Source organism: Ranitomeya imitator, chromosome 2, assembly GCF_032444005.1.
Source record: "Ranitomeya imitator isolate aRanImi1 chromosome 2, aRanImi1.pri, whole genome shotgun sequence".
NCBI lineage: Eukaryota > Metazoa > Chordata > Amphibia > Anura > Dendrobatidae > Ranitomeya > Ranitomeya imitator.
In genome coordinates this window covers 243,716,019-243,735,632 of record NC_091283.1, presented here as the reverse complement: position 1 = coordinate 243,735,632, position 19,614 = coordinate 243,716,019, and the positions used below count along the sequence as shown (strand labels likewise).

The 19,614-nt window shown below is 43.5% G+C and overlaps 1 protein-coding gene across 1 annotated transcript in view; it reads right to left on the bottom strand.

The window, feature by feature from the left end:
- Positions 1-254: 254 nt before the first annotated feature.
- Positions 255-19,614, bottom strand: part of LOC138662874 (oocyte zinc finger protein XlCOF8.4-like) — a 38,484-nt gene continuing 19,124 nt past the window's right edge. The window contains exons 6-7 of the mRNA XM_069748865.1: positions 12,898-12,988; positions 255-2,812 (exon numbers count right to left, since the gene is read on the bottom strand). Of these exons, the coding sequence (XP_069604966.1) occupies positions 1,923-2,812; positions 12,898-12,988 (981 nt within the window). The 3' untranslated portion in view covers positions 255-1,922. The remainder of the gene's footprint in view (positions 2,813-12,897; positions 12,989-19,614) is intronic.

Genomic DNA, 19,614 nt, shown 5'->3' with positions numbered 1-19,614 from the left:
CAGTTCTGGGGATGTCACAGTGGCTGGACCCGGTCCGTCACTCTGCTAAGGGGCGTCCAATGAAAGGTGATGCGAGTCTGTCAAGGTTTTTTGACGCCACCTGTGGTATTCGGTCAGGGTGACCGACGCTGCTTGGGGCCAACTGGGGTGATGTGATGGCAGCTAGATGGTATACCTCCCCACAGGTGAAGTGAGTCCCCAGGGCTTCCCAGTAAGGTGGATGGTGATGGTGTGAGGTGCAGACAATAACGAGGACACAGGGTTGCAGTCTCTTTACCTCTTTACTGGTGACTTCAGGATCCTCAATCCAGAGCACAGTTAACAGGGCTGTCTGAGACCGGCCAGTCCGAAGGCACATCCAGAGTTCCCTTTGCAGGTGGAAATCAGTGCCTACCATTAGCGCCTGTGTGTTGTAGTGCTTCCCTGCTGAGCATTCGGGATAGTCCTCACAACTTCTATTCTCGTTTCTTTCTAATTCGTTCCTGTTCTTTCTAGTTCTCCGTCCCCCAGGTATGTTATGGCTAGGACACACCCGTTTGACCGGTAGGCTCGGAGTTCTTCCGGGACCCTAGAGACTCCCCTCTCCACGCGCTGCCCCCTATGTCTGCTTAGGTGATGTAAGGTAGACAGCCAACCTATAATTAACTGTCCTGCGGAGTTTGAAGTAAGGCATAGAGTCAGTTACTTCCTCAGTGTTCCGGCCACCGACTACGCGCCTCAGTAGGATGTTGCCGTTCTCCGGGCACGACTCCTACTGGCTCTCCTGTGTGCTAGATCTCGTTTCTCACTGTCCACAATATCCTTCGCTTCGTGTGTCTTTCTTAGGATACCGTCGCGGGGTGTGCAGGCGCGGTTCCGTAACGTTCTGTTCTGGTCGCTAGGTACCTGCCAGGTTCCCACGCCTGACAGGGCCCCCCCTGAATTTTCTCCCTGCAACACCCCCTGCCACGGGATGTTGCCTGAATCCAACCCAGTCAGCTTCTCACTAACTTCCTATCCAACCCCTAGTTTTACCAGTGTGAGGAGTGGCCTAGTAAATAAAACCTTTTGCTCCCCCTAGTGGCCGGAGTGTGAAGTGTAATGTGTGCTGGTGATACCTGGTCAGAAGAACTCCTTTAGTGCCATTAGACGTACCATCACTCCCCTTAGTTGCAGAGCGACGTTACTGCAACGACCAGATCTCTGGGGCGCTGCACTTATATGGCTTTATGTGTTTTGTTAAAATAAAGATATTGTATTTCATACTGAAATTGTATTTATGGGAGTAAGGTTTGTAGGCTATGTTGTTGATTTCTACTCCTGAATATATGGACGACCTCGTTTGGGCTTTTCATATATAAGGTCAGACAAAGGAACTACATATAGGGGCAAAAGGTGTATACATAATAACCTCATACTGCAGGGAAATACATGTATTTTAGAACAACAAAGAAAGTGATACTATAACATGACAATATTTAGGAGTACTTTACCAAACTCCATTACAATCCACAAATCCCCATGTCACTGACAACTGTATTGTCCTTGTCACAGAGACTACTTACTACCATATGACACCACTTATTTACGCTCACAATGCCCTGCAGATACCCCTATTAACCTTTGTATATGCCAACCATACCTGCTAATGGATCTGATGTTATTTTAGTTAGTTGGTGAAAGTTTTTTCCTGATGGCAGCTCAGTCCAACATGGCTGTTCAACATATTTAGCACTGATCATTCTCATACAATGAGTTTTTATTTTAACGTGGCCAAGCATGAGGAATGACAAGGGCTTGTCCTAGTAGTGGTTAACCCCTTTAAGAAAATACAATTTTCAGTTAAAATATTTCCCACATTCTGAGCATGAAAAAGTTTTCTCTCCTATGTGACTTCCCTGATGTTTAATAAAAGTTGATTTCTGCGTAAAACATTTCCCACATTAAGAACATGAAAAAGGCTTCTCTCCCGTGTGAGTTCTTTGGTGACTAAGAAGAGATGATTTCTTCACAAAACATTTTCCACATTCTGAACATGAAAAAGGCTTCTCTCCCGTGTGAGTTCTCTGGTGGCGATCAAGATTTGCTTTCTGGTTAAAACATTTTCCACATTCTGAACAGCAAAAAGGTTTCTCCTCTGTGTGAGTTCTATGGTGAATAACCAAAACTGATTTCTGGTTAAAACATTTCCAACATTCTGAACAGTAAAAAGGCTTCTCCCCTGTGTGAGTTTGCTGGTGATTAACAAAATCTGATTTCTGGTTAAAACATTTCCCACATTCTGAACAGGAAAAAGGCTTTTCACCTGTGTGATTTCTATGGTGTATAACAATATGTGATTTTTTGTTAAAACATTTCCCACATTCTGAACATGAAAAAGGCTTCTCCCCAGTGTGAATTCTCTGGTGACTAACAACATTTGATTTCTGAGTAAAACATTTCCCACATTCTGAACATGAAAAAGGCTTCTCCAGCGTGTGAATTCTCTGGTGCTTAGCCAAATCTGATTTCTGCTTAAAATATTTCCCACATTCTGAACATGAAAATCTATTCTCTGTTATGTGAATTTTTCCACGTTTAAGAAAAGTCTTTTTGAGAAAACTATTTCCATATTCTGAATATGAAAATGGCTTCTTTCCTTTAGAATCAATTTGTTTTTTAATTATTATATTGTTACTTTGATTTTTCTTAGTAGTTTGTAATGAACCAGAAGACAGAACTTGCTTCAAAGGATCAGATGATAGATCTTTGCAGTTAAGGGATGATGCCATATCTGGAGTAATGGCATTGACTTCAACTGTCAGCGTTCTCTCTGATTTCCTGGTACAGAAATCTGCTAAAAATAAAACCAGTTATTAATTTTGAATAAAATAGCCTCACATTTTATACTTTTGAACAGTTCTACTTAACTTGTAATTTTTACGGACAGCTTATGTAAAAATATTGAACGATTCACCAAGACAATGACAGTTTCAAGTTCAAGTCTAATCGAAAACCTCATAGCATGAACCAGTGGATCATGGCGTTCAACGGTTTGTTCATTCTGCCTCCCAAACATGGAATAAAAAGCCACCAAACAATGTTATGAAGGCAAAAATGATACCAATAAAACTTTTACTCATCTCACAAAATACAAGACATCACTCAGGTTCATCATCTGTCAGTGGAAAAACAAAGGTTTCCACATTATTAGTGGCTCAAAAGCTCTTGAAAAGCAACATGGCTTTCATAACCGATCCAGCAATATCCGCTCTCCTAAAGTCAAATTTTCACTCGCTTCTGAGCCTTGTAGTGTGCCCAAACCACATTTAGCATTCATATATTTGGCATTACTATAGCGAGACTAACCCAATTAATTTATAGTGCGTGTCTCCTGGAGCACAATCTGGGCACTATGTATTGGATAATAAAATGGAAAATGTGCAATTTTCAAGTTGCAACATCCAATGCGAGCTAATTTCCATAAAGTGGTTGTGGAGTCAAAATAGTCACTACTCCCATAGAATAATTCACTGAGGGGTATAATTTTGAAAATGGAGTAATTTTATGGGGATTTCTACTGCTTTAGTTTTCTGTAATTTTGTTATATTAGGGCATTTGCAAATGGGGTGTCCCATCTCCACTGGAATATGCTCCTGCAATGTTTGCTTCCAGACAGTGCCTTATTTATTGTGCAGGCATTGCTGGTAATAGAGGAGACGTCAAAACCAGAAGCTCTTGATGGCGCTGGCTCTGTCCAGCCACTAAGAGTAGGGTGCCTGAGACCAGTAGTGTCACATAGTCTGGCAGTATGGGTTTGTGTACTGTCCAGCTGGAGCAATCTGCTATCTGCTTAAGCCAATTGGAAAGCACCAAACCCTACTAAAGCTTGAAGCTACCAGATACAGCCTTGTTCTCCTCTGGTTCAGTCCTCTGTGCTCAACTCCCCGCTAGTGTATTGTATTTGTTCTCTGTTGTGATCCCAGACCACTTACTGACTACTCTTGAGTCTTCTGATTTTGTACTTTCTCTCCCCTCCTGTGTTATGGTAGGCAATTCAGTAACACAATGTACATAGCAATCAGAGCACATACAGTGATCTGACAATAACCCAAAATAATAGAACGAGCTCTGAGACGTGGGAACTCTGTAGACCGCAATTCCTGATCCTCTCTAAACACAACTAGAGGCAGCCGTGGATTGTGCCTAACGCTACCTATGCAACTCGGCACAGCCTGAGAAACTGACTAGCCTGAAGATAGAAAAATAAGCCTACCTTGCCTCAGAGAAATACCCCAAAGGAAAAGGCAGCCCCCCACATATAATGACTGTGAAGATGAAAAGACAAACGTAGGGATGAAATAGATTCAGCAAAGTGAGGCCCAATATTCTAGACAGAACGAGGATAGAAAGATAACTTTGCGGTCTACACAAAACCCCTAAGAAAACCACGCAAAGGGGGCAAAAAGACCCTCCGTACCGAACTAACGGCACGGAGGTACACCCTTTGCGTCCCAGAGCTTCCAGCAAAACAAATAGACAAGCTGGACAGAAAAAATAGCAACAAATAGCAAAGAAGCACTTAGCTATGCTGAGCAGCAGGCCACAGGAATGATCCAGAGAAACCAAGTCCAACACTGGAACATTGACAGGAAGCATGGATCAAAGCATCAGGTGGAGTTAAGTAGAGAAGCAGCTAACGAGCTCACCAGATCACCTGAGGGAGGAAACTCAGAAGCTGCAGTACCACTTTCCTCCACAAACGGAAGCTCCCAGAAAGAATCAGCCGAAGTACCACTTGTGACCACAGGAGTGAACTCTGCCACAGAATTCACAACAGTACCCCCCCTTGAGGAGGGGTCACCGAACCCTCACCAGAGCCCCCAGGCCGACCAGGATGAGCCACATGAAAGGCACAAACAAGATCGGGAGCATGGACATCAGAGGCAAAAACCCAGGAATTATCTTCCTGAGCATAACCCTTCCATTTAACCAGATACTGGAGTTTCCGTCTTGAAACACGAGAATCCAAAATCTTCTCCACAATATACTCCAATTCCCCCTCCACCAAAACCGGGGCAGGAGGCTCAACAGATGGAACCATAGGTGCCACGTATCTCCGCAACAATGACCTATGGAATACGTTATGTATGGAAAAAGAATCTGGGAGGGTCAGACGAAAAGACACAGGATTAAGAACCTCAGAAATCCTATACGGACCAATAAAACGAGGTTTAAACTTAGGAGAGGAAACCTTCATAGGAATATGACGAGAAGATAACCAAACCAGATCCCCAACACGAAGTCGGGGACCCACACGGCATCTGCGATTAGCGAAGAGTTGAGCCTTCTCCTGGGACAAGGTAAAATTGTCCACTACCTGAGTCCAAATTTGCTGCAACCTGTCCACCACACTATCCACACCAGGACAGTCCGAAGACTCAACCTGTCCTGAAGAGAAACGAGGATGGAACCCAGAATTGCAGAAAAACGGCGAAACCAAGGTAACCGAGCTGGCCCGATTATTAAGTGCGAACTCAGCCAAAGGCAAAAAGGACACCCAGTCATCCTGATCAGCAGAAACAAAACATCTCAGATATATTTCCAAGGTCTGATTGGTTCGTTCGGTCTGGCCATTAGTCTGAGGATGGAAAGCCGAGGAAAAAGACAAGTCAATGCCCATCCTACCACAAAAGGCTCGCCAAAACCTCGAAACAAACTGGGAACCTCTGTCAGAAACAATATTCTCTGGAATGCCATGCAAACGAACCACATGCTGGAAGAACAAAGGCACCAAATCAGAGGAGGAAGGCAATTTAGACAAGGGTACCAGATGGACCATCTTAGAAAAGCGATCACAGACCACCCAAATGACTGACATCTTTTGAGAAACGGGAAGGTCAGAAATAAAATCCATAGAGATATGTGTCCAAGGCCTCTTCGGGACCGGCAAGGGCAAAAGCAACCCACTGGCACGAGAACAGCAGGGCTTAGCCCGAGCACAAATCCCACAGGACTGCACAAAAGTACGTACATCCCGTGACAGAGACGGCCACCAAAAGGATCTAGCCACCAACTCTCTGGTACCAAAGATTCCAGGATGACCAGCCAACACCGAACAATGAAGTTCAGAGATAACTCTATTCGTCCACCTATCAGGGACAAACAGTTTCTCCGCTGGGCAATGATCAGGTTTATTAGCCTGAAATTTTTGCAGCACCCGCCGCAAATCAGGGGAGATGGCAGACACAATTACTCCTTCCTTGAGGATACCCGCCGGCTCAGATAAACCCGGAGAGTCGGGCACAAAACTCCTAGACAGAGCATCCGCCTTCACATTTTTAGAGCCCGGAAGGTACAAAATCAAAAAGTCAAAACGGGCAAAAAACAACGACCAACGAGCTTGTCTAGGATTCAAGCGCTTGGCAGACTCGAGATAAGTCAAGTTCTTATGATCAGTCAATACCACCACGCGATGCTTAGCTCCTTCAAGCCAATGACGCCACTCCTCGAATGCCCACTTCATGGCCAGCAACTCTCGGTTGCCCACATCATAATTTCGCTCAGCAGGCGAAAACTTCCTGGAAAAGAAAGCGCATGGTTTCATCACTGAGCAACCAGAACCTCTCTGTGACAAAACAGCCCCTGCTCCAATCTCAGAAGCATCAACCTCGACCTGGAACGGAAGAGAAACATCAGGTTGACACAACACAGGGGCAGAAGAAAAACGACGCTTCAACTCCTGAAAAGCTTCCACAGCAGCAGAAGACCAATTGACCAAATCAGCACCCTTCTTGGTCAAATCGGTCAATGGTTTGGCAACACTAGAAAAATTGCAGATGAAGCGACGATAAAAATTAGCAAAGCCCAGGAACTTTTGCAGACTTTTAAGAGATGTCAGCTGAGTCCAATCATGGATTGCTTGGACCTTAACCGGATCCATCTCGATAGTAGAAGGGGAAAAGATGAACCCCAAAAATGAAACCTTCTGCACACCAAAGAGACACTTTGATCCCTTCACAAACAAAGAATTAGCACGCAGGACCTGAAAAACCGTTCTGACCTGCTTCACATGAGATTCCCAATCATCCGAGAAGATCAAAATGTCATCCAAGTACACAATCAGGAATTTATCCAGGTACTCACGGAAGATGTCATGCATAAAGGATTGAAACACTGATGGAGCATTGGCAAGCCCGAACGGCATCACTAGATACTCAAAATGACCCTCGGGCATATTAAATGCAGTTTTCCATTCATCGCCTTGCCTGATTCTCACCAGATTATACGCACCACGAAGATCTATCTTAGTGAACCAACTAGCCCCCTTAATCCGAGCAAACAAATCAGATAACAAAGGCAAGGGGTACTGAAATTTAACAGTGATCTTATTAAGAAGGCGGTAATCGATACACGGTCTCAGCGAACCATCCTTCTTGGCTACAAAAAAGAACCCTGCTCGCAATGGTGACGATGACGATCGAATATGCCCCTTCTCCAGGGATTCCTTCACATAACTGCGCATAGCGGTGTGCTCAGGCACGGATAAATTAAACAGTCGACCTTTTGGGAATTTACTACCAGGAATCAAATTGATAGCACAATCACAGTCCCTATGCGGAGGTAGGGCATCGGACTTGGGCTCATCAAATACATCCCGGTAATCAGACAAGAACTCTGGAACCTCAGAAGGGGTGGATGACGAAATTGACAGAAATGGAACATCACCATGTACCCCCTGACAGCCCCAGCTGGACACCAACATGGAATTCCAATCCAATACTGGATTATGGGCTTGTAGCCATGGTAACCCCAACATGACCACATCATGCAGATTATGCAACACCAGAAAGCGAATAACCTCCTGATGTGCAGGAGCCATGCACATGGTCAGCTGGGTCCAGTTTTGAGGCTTATTCTTGGCCAAAGGTGTAGCATCAATTCCTCTCAATGGAATAGGACACTGCAAGGGCTCCAAGAAAAACCCACAACGTTTAGCATAATCCAAGTCCATCAAATTCAGGGCAGCGCCTGAATCCACAAACGCCATGACAGAATACGATGACAAGGAGCATATCAAGGTAACGGACAGAAGAAATTTTGACTGTACAGTACCAATGGCGGCAGACCTAGCGAACCGCCTAGTGCGCTTAGGACAATCAGAGATAGCATGAGTGGAATCACCACAGTAGAAACACAGCCCATTCAAACGCCTGTGTTCTTGCCGTTCAACTCTAGTCATAGTCCTATCGCACTGCATAGGCTCAGGTTTAATCTCAGGTAATACCGCCAAATGGTGCACAGATTTACGCTCATGCAAGCGTCGACCGATCTGAATGGCCAAAGACATAGACTCATTCAAACCAGCGGGCATAGGAAATCCCACCATGACATCCTTGATGGCTTCAGAGAGACCCTTTCTGAAAATGGCTGCAAGCGCAGATTCATTCCATTGAGTGAGCACGGACCATTTTCTAAATTTCTGGCAATATAGCTCTATCTCATCCTGAGCCTGACAAAGAGCCAGCAAATTTTTTTCTGCCTGATCTACTGAATTAGGCTCATCGTACAGCAATCCAAGCGCCAGGAAAAACGCATCGATATCACCCAATGCAGGATCTCCTGACGCAAGAGAAAATGCCCAGTCCTGAGGGTCGCCACGCAAAAAAGAAATGACGATCCTAACCTGTTGGGCTGGATTACCAGAAGAGCGAGATTTCAAAGCCAGAAACAGTTTACAATTATTCTTGAAACTCAGAAACTTAGTTCTATCTACAAAAAACAAATCTGGAATAGGAATTCTCGGTTCTAACAAAGAATTCTGAACCACAAAATCCTGAATATCTTGAACTCTTGCCGTGAGCTGATCTACACATGAAGACAGATCTTTAATGTTCATTGTAACACCTGTGTCCAGAACCACCCAAATGTCTAGGGGAAAAAAAAAGAGAAATCACAGTGCAAAGGAAAAAAAATGGTCTCAGAACTTCTTTTTTCCCTCTATTGAGAATCATTAGTACTTTTGGCTTCCTGTACTGTTATGGTAGGCAATTCAGTAACACAATGTACATAGCGATCAGAGCACATACAGTGATCTGACAATAACCCAAAATAATAGAACGAGCTCTGAGACGTGGGAACTCTGTAGACCGCAATTCCTGATCCTCTCCAAACACAACTAGAGGCAGCCGTGGATTGCGCCTAACGCTACCTATGCAACTCGGCACAGCCTGAGAAACTGACTAGCCTGAAGATAGAAAAATAAGCCTACCTTGCCTCAGAGAAATACCCCAAAGGAAAAGGCAGCCCCCCACATATAATGACTGTGAGTAAGATGAAAAGACAAACGTAGGGATGAAATAGATTCAGCAAAGTGAGGCCCGATATTCTAGACAGAACGAGGATAGAAAGATAACTTTGCGGTCTACACAAAACCCCTAAGAAAACCACGCAAAGGGGGCAAAAAGACCCTCCGTACCGAACTAACGGCACGGAGGTACACCCTTTGCGTCCCAGAGCTTCCAGCAAAACAAATAGACAAGCTGGACAGAAAAAATAGCAACAAATAGCAAAGAAGCACTTAGCTATGCTGAGCAGCAGGCCACAGGAATGATCCAGAGAAACCAAGTCCAACACTGGAACATTGACAGGAAGCATGGATCAAAGCATCAGGTGGAGTTAAGTAGAGAAGCAGCTAACGAGCTCACCAGATCACCTGAGGGAGGAAACTCAGAAGCTGCAGTACCACTTTCCTCCACAAATGGAAGCTCCCAGAAAGAATCAGCCGAAGTACCACTTGTGACCACAGGAGTGAACTCTGCCACAGAATTCACAACACTCCTGGTTCTGACCCAACTACCTGACTATTCTTACCATCTGACACCACAGAATAGCAGATAATACCATGGCCCAAGCCTAGGGGTCTTTGTGTATGTCCAGATCCATGTAGAGGGGTTAAAGGGTGATGAGCAAGGCAATCCCTGGGATCTGGGAAATGGAGTAGATAGAGCCAAGCCTTCTCGTGGTGGTCATCTTTTGATTGCCTAGTGATCACAGTGCTCCCAATACATTGTGTCTGCAAACTATTCTAGCAAGATCTACGTTCAAATAGCTAAATGGCACTCCTTCCTTTCTTAACCCTGCCATGTGCCCAGAAAGTAATGTACAATCGTATGTAGGGTATTGTCGGATTCAAGAGACATTGGAAAATAATTTGTAAGGTCCATTGGTTTCCTATTATCCTGGTGAAAACTCTCTGGTTAATTAGAGTATGTAGCTTGCTGGCTCTTGGCAATCTTAACCCTGCTGTTCTGTTCGGTCTGGGGAGACCTATTTTGAACTTTGGTATTTTTTGGGGTGTTCAAGATGCGGTTCTGAAACTTGTGGTTGATTGACTTAAATGAGGATGGGTCGGTCGGCCACGGGTTTCAGAGCCGCATCTTGAATATTTTAAAGAATATTGAAGTTCAAGGTCGGTCATTTTTGACCAACAGAACAGCAGGGTTAAATAAGGGCCAATATTTTCTGTCAGATGAGTTTCAAGAAGAAATATTACACATTCATAGAGAACTTTTTATAATAGTGCAGAGCTGAGGTGTCTTAAATTTAGATCTCGGGCCTTTGGAAGCGGTAGTGAAGACCTTCTTTTAAAGGCTACCACGTAGTTGCAGACTCACATAAGTGAGGCAGGCCGATCCCACTATTATTGAACTTCCATACAAAATGAACCCGTAAAAATTGATATAAAATAAAAAAAAAAAAGTTATATCCCCAACAACAACATATGTCTGGGGGGAAGTTGCATCACTAATTTATGATGGACCATAAGAGCTACTGAGTTCTGATATTATTTTTTGCTCTCCATATCGAGAGAGATTGTGCAGTGATTCCATGATACCAGGCCTGGCCAATACATCTCCATGATACTCCAGCCTGGCCAATACATCTCCTGCAGGTGTGAATAAATGTAGATTACAGAAATCAGCCACGCACAGCTCAGAGATATATCATGTGTGAGGCAGGGACAGGTATTATATGCGAAGGTCGCTATGTGTCCCCCAGGATGCGCAAGGAAGTGTATTAAGGCAGCTGGAGAGCATTGCAGTCACAGACATAGCTGTGGCTGCAAAGCAAAATAAAAGTAACTGTGTTCTTGGACAACCTATTTGCCCAAGGCAGATTTAAGAAAACCAGGCATGGGCATTTATTTTTAGAGCGAATTGCAGGATGGCAGTGGGTCGGTTTGCTCCCTACAGGCAGGGTCTTAAAAGTGGCCCATGGCTACAGATTCCAGTTAAAGCTCTGCAGCAAAGGGATGGGTATGACAGTCTTGGCTTGCAAACTGCAGAGCAGCTGGCTCTGCAAGGTTCAGTCTGTGTCAAGTAAAATTGAGCCAAGCCAAAAGGCTGGGCACCCTTGAGCGTGACACGGTGGTGCAGTCGCCCTCAGCAACCGGTCTTGCAAACGGACTGTTGTGATGCCTGGCTGCTATCCAAAGTATACCGTGTGCTGATCATTTTGCAAGTTTTGGACATTAAAAGACATTTGCTTAAAATCTTTATGTGGTCACTGACTTTTTGTTGCACTGCACCAAATATGCTTTATGTAGTTTATCAAAGTCCTGTTTGAAAATAGTCAGTTTTAAAAGAAATTGAAAAGTCAGGATAAAGAGAAACTCTGTTATTGTCCAGAAATTCACACTTGGCCTCACTGCACATTTAATGTTGTCGATCATAAAGTGAAGTTTGGTCAGAAAGACTGGACCTGGTCTTGTAGGGACCATATGATCACATTCAGCAGCACAGAAGGGAGAGAAGGGAGATTCATCCGATAAGATCTCAGGGTTCTAGGAAGCCAACAGCATGTAAGGTTTCCGGACTTTCCTGGTGTCTGTTCGCCCTGATCCAAGATGGAGTCTTGGATCTCGCCCTGTCATGGAACTTTCTGTCTGTCCTGATTATTAAAGTCCAGGTCATGTGTTCTCCTGTGCCTGAGTATTTTGTGCTGCTGGCCTCTTTGCACAACCACACCAGGTGAGCAAGATTCAAGCTGTGCTTTTCTCTCCAAGAAAGATCTACTCATCTACTACGCTTAGATAGCGCTCTCCTTTTTACCCATTGTCCTCTCTTTTCCAGGACTTCATTCACACAACGCACCATCTGCGAATTATTGGACTCCCACCAGCAAGTACTCTGCGAACATGTGATCAAGTTATTGCTGGACTTCCTCACTTAAGTACTGTGTGCATTTCCATTAATAACCTTATTGGACTTCATCGTTTAATGTCTTGTTCGCTTCCACGTCATTTCCTTGCTGGACTGGTTCCTATTAGGGGTCGCGCCCCGCTACTCAGTTTGCTATGATTTGCTATATTATGCTGAGCACCTCGTTACTATTGCAGGAATATCTGTATTATGTTCTGTTCACTATCCTGTTTGCTATTATTTACTATATAGAGCTGAGGCCCTCGTTACAATTGCAGAAATATCTGTGTAGGTTCTGTTTATATTTCTGTTTTGAGTAAATACATCTTTTGCGTTATCCCACGCTATCAGATTCCGTAGTACCCATATAATTATTAACCAGCATCATTACCCTCCGCTTTCTCTTACAGGCCCATCATAATATTTGTCTTCAATTGATTTCCTAACTTTTCAGCACATTCTACGTACGCTGTCATTTGGCTTTATAGTTTACAGATCTGGGCAGGTAACGGCGTCTCCTAAACCCAGGGGGTAGGTGGATCTACCAGGTTGTAAGATCTATAGAAAAGGGCTTTCAATGACCAAAGTCATTTGAACAGTTTTATGTGGAGGAGAATGTTGTGGTCTAGAGGTAAAATGGTGATCATGGTAATACGGCCGGACTACACCACCGATAAAGCAGCCACAGCCAGTGATGAGAACTGTGACTTCTCTGCATTTAGTGGTTACTACTCACCTGGGTAGTCATATGTGGGATTCTCCTCTTTACACCACTCATCCCCCCTCACATATGTCTCTGTAGTATTAATATGGGACAGATCTTCACCCTGAAATAAATGTTATAAAAGTCACCGACAGATGGAGAAGTCACATCTGTGATCAGTTTGTTAAAGATACATATATGACCTGTAGATATTCAATCATGGACTCTTTGCTGAATATATATATATATATATATATATATATATATATATATACTGTATACAGACACTGCATAATGAATAATACTGAATAATGTTAACCCCTTTCTGACATTGGACGTAATATTCCGTCCATGTGACCTGGGCCTATTTGACCATTAATGGAACATTACGTCATTGTGATCGCCCGCGATAAAGGGGAGTGTGTGGGCGATCGCCACCGGGTGTCAGCTGATTCTGACAGCCGACACCCGGCACTAGGTGCAAGGAGTAGTCACAGACTGCCTCTGCTACATTAACCCACAAAACACTACAATCAAACACAATCGCAGCATTCCAGAAGCCGACAGTGGACTGACAGCCCTTCTGCCTTTGGATTTGAGACATCGCAGCATGATGCGGGGGTCCGATCGTTTCCATGGTGACGCAATGTCATCATGACGACATCCGGGTCACCAGAGCTAGGAAACTTGCTGATCATGTGCAGTGCATGATCAGCAAGTCTCTCTGTCAGTGCAGAGCTGACAGTTTCTACAGCATGGGGATGCTGCTACATCTATTTGATATAGAAGCGATCAGCCTGCAAAAAATGATTATCCCAAAGACAAGTAAAAAAGTTTCCAACATTGGGCGTACATTACTCCCTCCCTTTGATGCAGGCTCCTGCAGTGAGCACACATCTTTCCTGGCACATACAGTGCCTTGCAAAAGTGTTCGGCCCCCTGGAACTTTTCAACCTTTTCCCATATATTATGCTTCAAACATAATGATGCCAAATGTAAATTTTTGGTGAAGAATCAACAAGTGGAACACAATTGTGAAGTTGAACAAAATTTATTGGTTATTTTAAATTTTTGTGGAAATTCAAAAACTGAAAAGTGGGGCGTGCATTATTATTCGGCCCCTTTACTTTTAGCGCAGCAAACTCACTCCAGAAGTTCATTGTGGATCTCTGAACGATCCAATGTTGTCCTAAATGCCTAATGATGATAAATATAACCCACCTGTGTGTAATCAAGTCTCCGTATAAATGCACCTGCTCTGTGATAGTCTCAGGGTTCTGTTTGAAGCCCAGAGAGCATCATGAAGACCAAGGAACACAACAGGCAGGTCCATGATTCTGTTATGGAGAAATTTAAAGCCAGATTTGGATACAAAATGATTTCCAAAACTTTAAACATCCCAAGGAGCACTGTGCAAGCGATCATATTGAAATGGAAGGAGTATCATACCACTGCAAATCTACCAAGATCCGGCCGTCCCTCTAAACTTTCATCTCAAACAAGGAGAAGACTGATCAGAGTTGCAGCCTAGAGGCCCATGATCACTCTGGATGAACTGCAGAGATCTACAGCTGAGGTGGGACAGTCTGTCCATAGGACAACAATCAGTCGCACACTGCACAAATCTAGCCTTTATGGAAGAGTGGCAGGAAGAAAGCCATTTCTCAAAGATATCCATAAAAAGTGTCGTTTAAAGTTTGCAACAAGCCACCTGGGAGACACACCAAACATGTGGAAGAAGGTGCTCTAGTCAGATGAAACCAAAATCGGACATTTTGGCAACAATGCCAAACGATATGTTTGGCGTAAAGACAACACAGCTCATCACCATGAACACACCATCCCCACTGTCAAACATGGTGGCAGCATCATGGTTTGGGCCTGCTTTTCTTCAGCAGGGACAGGGAAGATGGTTAAAATTGATGGGAAGATGGATGGAGCCAAATACAGGACTATTCTTGAAGAAAACCTGTTGGAGTCTGCAAAAGACCTGGGACTGGGACAGAGTTTTGTCATCCAACAAGACAATGATCCCAAACATAAAGCAAAATCTAAAATGGAATGGTTCACAAATAAACGTATCCAGGTGTTAGAATGGCCAAGTCAGAGTCCAGACCTCAATCCAATCGAGAATCTGTGGAAAGAGCTGAAAACTGCTGTTCACAAACGATCTCCATCAAACCTCACTGAGCTTGAGCTGTTTTCCAAGGAAGAATGGGCAAGAATTTCAGTCTCTCGAGGTACAAAACTGATAGAGACATACCCCAAGTGACTTGTAATCGCAGCAAAAGGGGCGCAACAAAGTATTAAGTTAAAGGGGCCGAATAATATTGCACGCCCCACTTTTCAGTTTTTAAATTTCCACAAAAATTTGAAATAACCAATAAATTTTGTTAAACTTCACAATTGTGTTCCACTTATTGCTGATTCTTCACCAACAATTTACATTTGGTATCTTTAAGTTTGAAGCATGATATGTGGGAAAAGGTTGAAAAGTTCCAGGGGGCCGAATACTTTCGCAAGGCACTGTAACAGCTGTTTTGAACAGCTGACATGTGCCCGGAATAGCCACGGGTGGAATCGCAATCCACCCGCTGCTATTAACCCGTTAAATGCCGCTGTCAAATGCTGACAGCGCCATTTAACATGTGCTTCCAGAAATCGCCATGGAAATACGCCCACTGGTGACCCCATCACATGATCGCGGGTCACCGGTGTGTTGGCATGACAAATGGAGATTTCCTGGAGACCTCTATGGTTATCAGTGCCGGCTTGCTGTGAGCGCCACCCAGTGGTCAGTGCTCATGGCAAGTGAGTAAATCTGCTATATAGAGGCGAACTGATTATCGCCTCTATATCGCAGAGCTGATTGGGCTATCGCAGCTTCTAGTCTCCCATGGAGACTATTGAAGCATGCCAAAAGTAAAAAAAAAAAAACTTGTTAAAAATATGAAGAAAATATATAAAAGTTCAAATCACCCCCCTTTCGCCCCATTCAAAACAATACAAATAAAATCAAACATACACATATTTGGTATTGCTGTATTCAGAATCGTCTAATCTATCTAGTGAGAAAAAAAAAAATCAAAAAGCCAGAATTATGATTTTTTGGTCGCCACGACATTGCATTAAAATGCAATAAAGGCGAACAAAGATCATATCTGCACCAAAATAGTATAATTAAAAACGTCAGATCGGCACGCAAAAAATAAGCCCTCACCCAACCCGAGATCATGAAAAATGGAGAGTATCGGAAAATGGCGCAATTTATTTTTTTTAACAAAAGTTTGGAATTTTTTTTCACCACTTAGATAACAAAGAACCTAGACATGTTTGGGGTCTATGAACTCGTAATGACCAGGAGCAGAGGCGGGGAACCTCAGGCCGCAGGGCCATTTACGGCCCTCAATGACCTTTTATCAGGCAGGGAGATGTACTTTGATTACAACCAGCCCATTAATTTCTTCTTGCTCTGTTAGCACACATGCAGTGTTCAATATTGAACACTGAAGGGCATGAAATGAAAGATTATGTACTGAAACCAGTGCTAGAGTCAAGATGCACTTTGTGGGCGGAGTTTGTACGGCCCCCGAAAGGATGGTATAAATATCCAAATGGCCCTTGGCAGAAAAAAGATTCCCCACCCCTGACCTAGAGAATCATAATGGGCCAGTTTTAGAATTTAGTGAAGCTAGCAAAAAAGCCAAACAAAAAACAACTGTGGGATTGCACTTTTTTTGCAATTTCATCGCACTTGGAATTTTCTTTCCTGTTTTCTAATAAACGACATGGTAAAACCAATGGTGTTGTTCAAAAGTACAACTCGTCCCACAAAAACAAGCCCCCACATGGCCATATTGACGGAAAAATAAAACAGTTATGGCTCAGGGAAGAAGGGGAGCGAAAAACAAAAATTAAAAGATGAAAAAAGCTTCGGGGGTTAAGGGATTAAAATAATTGTAAAAATATTTTAAAAAATAATAATAATAATCAAAAAATCAATATATATTCTATCTCTAAAAAAAAATTTGAATGAAAAAAACAAACAATAAAAGTACACATATTTCATAGAAAGTTAGAGTTGGAAGGGACCTCCTGGGTTATCTGGTCCAACCCCCTGCGCAAAACAGGATTCACTAAATCATCCCAGACAGGCGTCTGTCCAGCCTCTGTTTGAAGACTTCCATTGAAGGAGAACTCACCACCTCTCGTGGCCGCCTGTTCCACTCATTGATCACCCTAAGATTTGTTTTTTCTAATATCTAATCTGTGTCTCCTCCCATTCAGTTTCCTCCCATTGTTTCTTGTCTTTCCTTGTGCAAATGAGAATAAAGCTGATCTTTCTACAATGTGACAGCCCTTCAGATATTTGTAGACAGCTATTAAGTCTCCTCTGTCTTCTCTTTTGCAGCTAAACATTCCCAAATTCTGTAACCATTCCTCATAGGACATGGTTTGCAGACCGGTCACCATTCTGGTCGCTCTTCTCTGAACTTGCTCCAGTTTGTTGATGTCTTTTTTTAAATGTGGAGCCCAAAACTGGACACAGTATTCCAGATGAGGTCTGATCAAACAGGAGTAGAGGGCAATAATGACTTCACGTGATCTAGACTGTATGCTTCTGTTAATACATCCCAGAATTGTATTTGCCCTTTTTGCTGCTACATCACACTGTTGACTCATGTTCAGTCTGAGATCCATTAGTATACCCAAGTCTTTTTCACACGTGCTGTTGCTTAGCCTTATTCCTCCCATTCTGTAGATGCTTTTTCAGTTTTATTGCCCAGATGTAGTACTTTGCATTTTTCCTTGCTAAAAACAATTTTGTTAGCTGCTGCCCACTGCTCCAGTTTATTTATATCTTTTTGAATCCTCTCTCTTCTCTAGTATTTGGTATCGCCGCGTCCGCAAAGACTCAACCTATAAAACTGTCCCACTAGTTAACCCCTTTAGTGAACACCTTAAAAAAAACAAGATAAAAAACAACGCTTTACCATCATACTGCTAAACAAAAAGTAGAATAACACGCAATCAAAAAGACGGATAGAAATAAACATGTTAGTGCTGAAAACGTCAGCTTGTCCCGCGAAAAAGCCGCCATACAGCTCCATCAGTGGAAAAATAAAAAATTTATAGCTCTCAGAATAAAGTGATGCAAAAATAATTATTTTTTTCTATAAAATAGTTTTTATTGTATTAAAGTGCCAAAACATAAAAATTCCCCTCATAAACCAAAGATCAATATAATACGTGCAAGACAGATGTCAACTTGACCCAGCAATAGTCGTTAACCATTGCAGCAATAACCATTAGAGTAATAACCATCATAATAAAGATAATGCCAAAGATAAAGACATGTGACATGTTGGCAGCAGGAATCATCAATGACTAGCAATAATTAGTAAGCAATGATGTAATGTGTGGAAAACACCTGATTTCTCTCTATAAATACTGTGCATCTCGACTAATAAAACCAGAAATAATTTCAGACATGACTCGCTCTTGTCCTGTGTTTTCTCTGGCCGTAAATCTCCAAGATACAATTTGGCAGCAGGCCATTAAGATGACAACACACGCATCTCGTGTGCCCTAACACTGCCTCCCAAAAATCGGAATAGAAAGCGATAAAAAAATGTCATGTGCCAGAAAATGGTACCAATAAAAATGTCAACTCGTCCAGCAAAAAACAAGCCCTCACATAACTCTGTGGGCCAAAATATGGAACTATTTTTTGCAATAAAAGGCGTCTTTTAGCGTGTGACAACACCCGATATACACGTCCTGATATTTCCGGTACAGGAGATGTCAGTGTCCGTGTTTGTATTATGTGTGACACCCATGTGGCATGCGTGAGCTGCATCAGTACCACACAGATGGACGCCAGGGAAGAAGTGTTACAGTAAGCGCTGTACCCCGGCGCCGGGTGCTGAATACGGCTCTCATCATTCTCCCCTGCTCTGCCGGTGATCACAGGGGAGAATGATGAGTTATATTTAAGTGATAAAAGAGTCAGCAGGCGGTGGCTGATGGGACTATTACTCCCACCAGTCTACACCTGCTGCTAATAATAACAGTGATAGCAGGAGTGCCTGCTCTATAAATAAATGAAAAAAACGGCCTGGTTCCCTTGTATTTTCTATAACCAGCCAGGCAAAACTCACAGCTGAGCTGGGAGTTGCAACCCTCAACTGTCAACTTCAGCAAGGCTAGTATTGTATTTTCTATAACGAGCCAGGCAAAATTCACAGCTGGGGGTTGCAACCCACAACTGTCAACTTCAGCAAGGCTAGTTATCAAGAATAGAGGGCTCCCCACGCTGTTTTTTTAATTGTATTCTTTAAATAAATAATAAAAAAACAATGAATATAATGTGTATATACCTTACCAGTACCGTTGCTGCAGACTGGGATGAGGGGGTGCCCGGCGGTGCTGTGGGTGCCCGATGGTCTCCCATGCCGCTGCGAGGGTCTCCGTTGCTATAGGGGTCTCTGTCGACATTTTGTGAAAGGCCAGAGCCCCCCGCAGTTCCATGGTTTCCTGTGCGGTGGACTTCGGGAAAATGTCCGCCGAGGGGTGGTGCATGCACAGATGGAGATCTCGGCACCCAGATCTCAGGAGATCTCCATCAGTGCATGCGCCGCCCCTCGACGGCCGTTTTCCCAGAGTCCACCACACAGCAAACCATGGATGAAACTGCCAGGGGCTCTGACCTTTCATAAAATGTCAGCTAGCCTCCCCGCAGTATCGGGG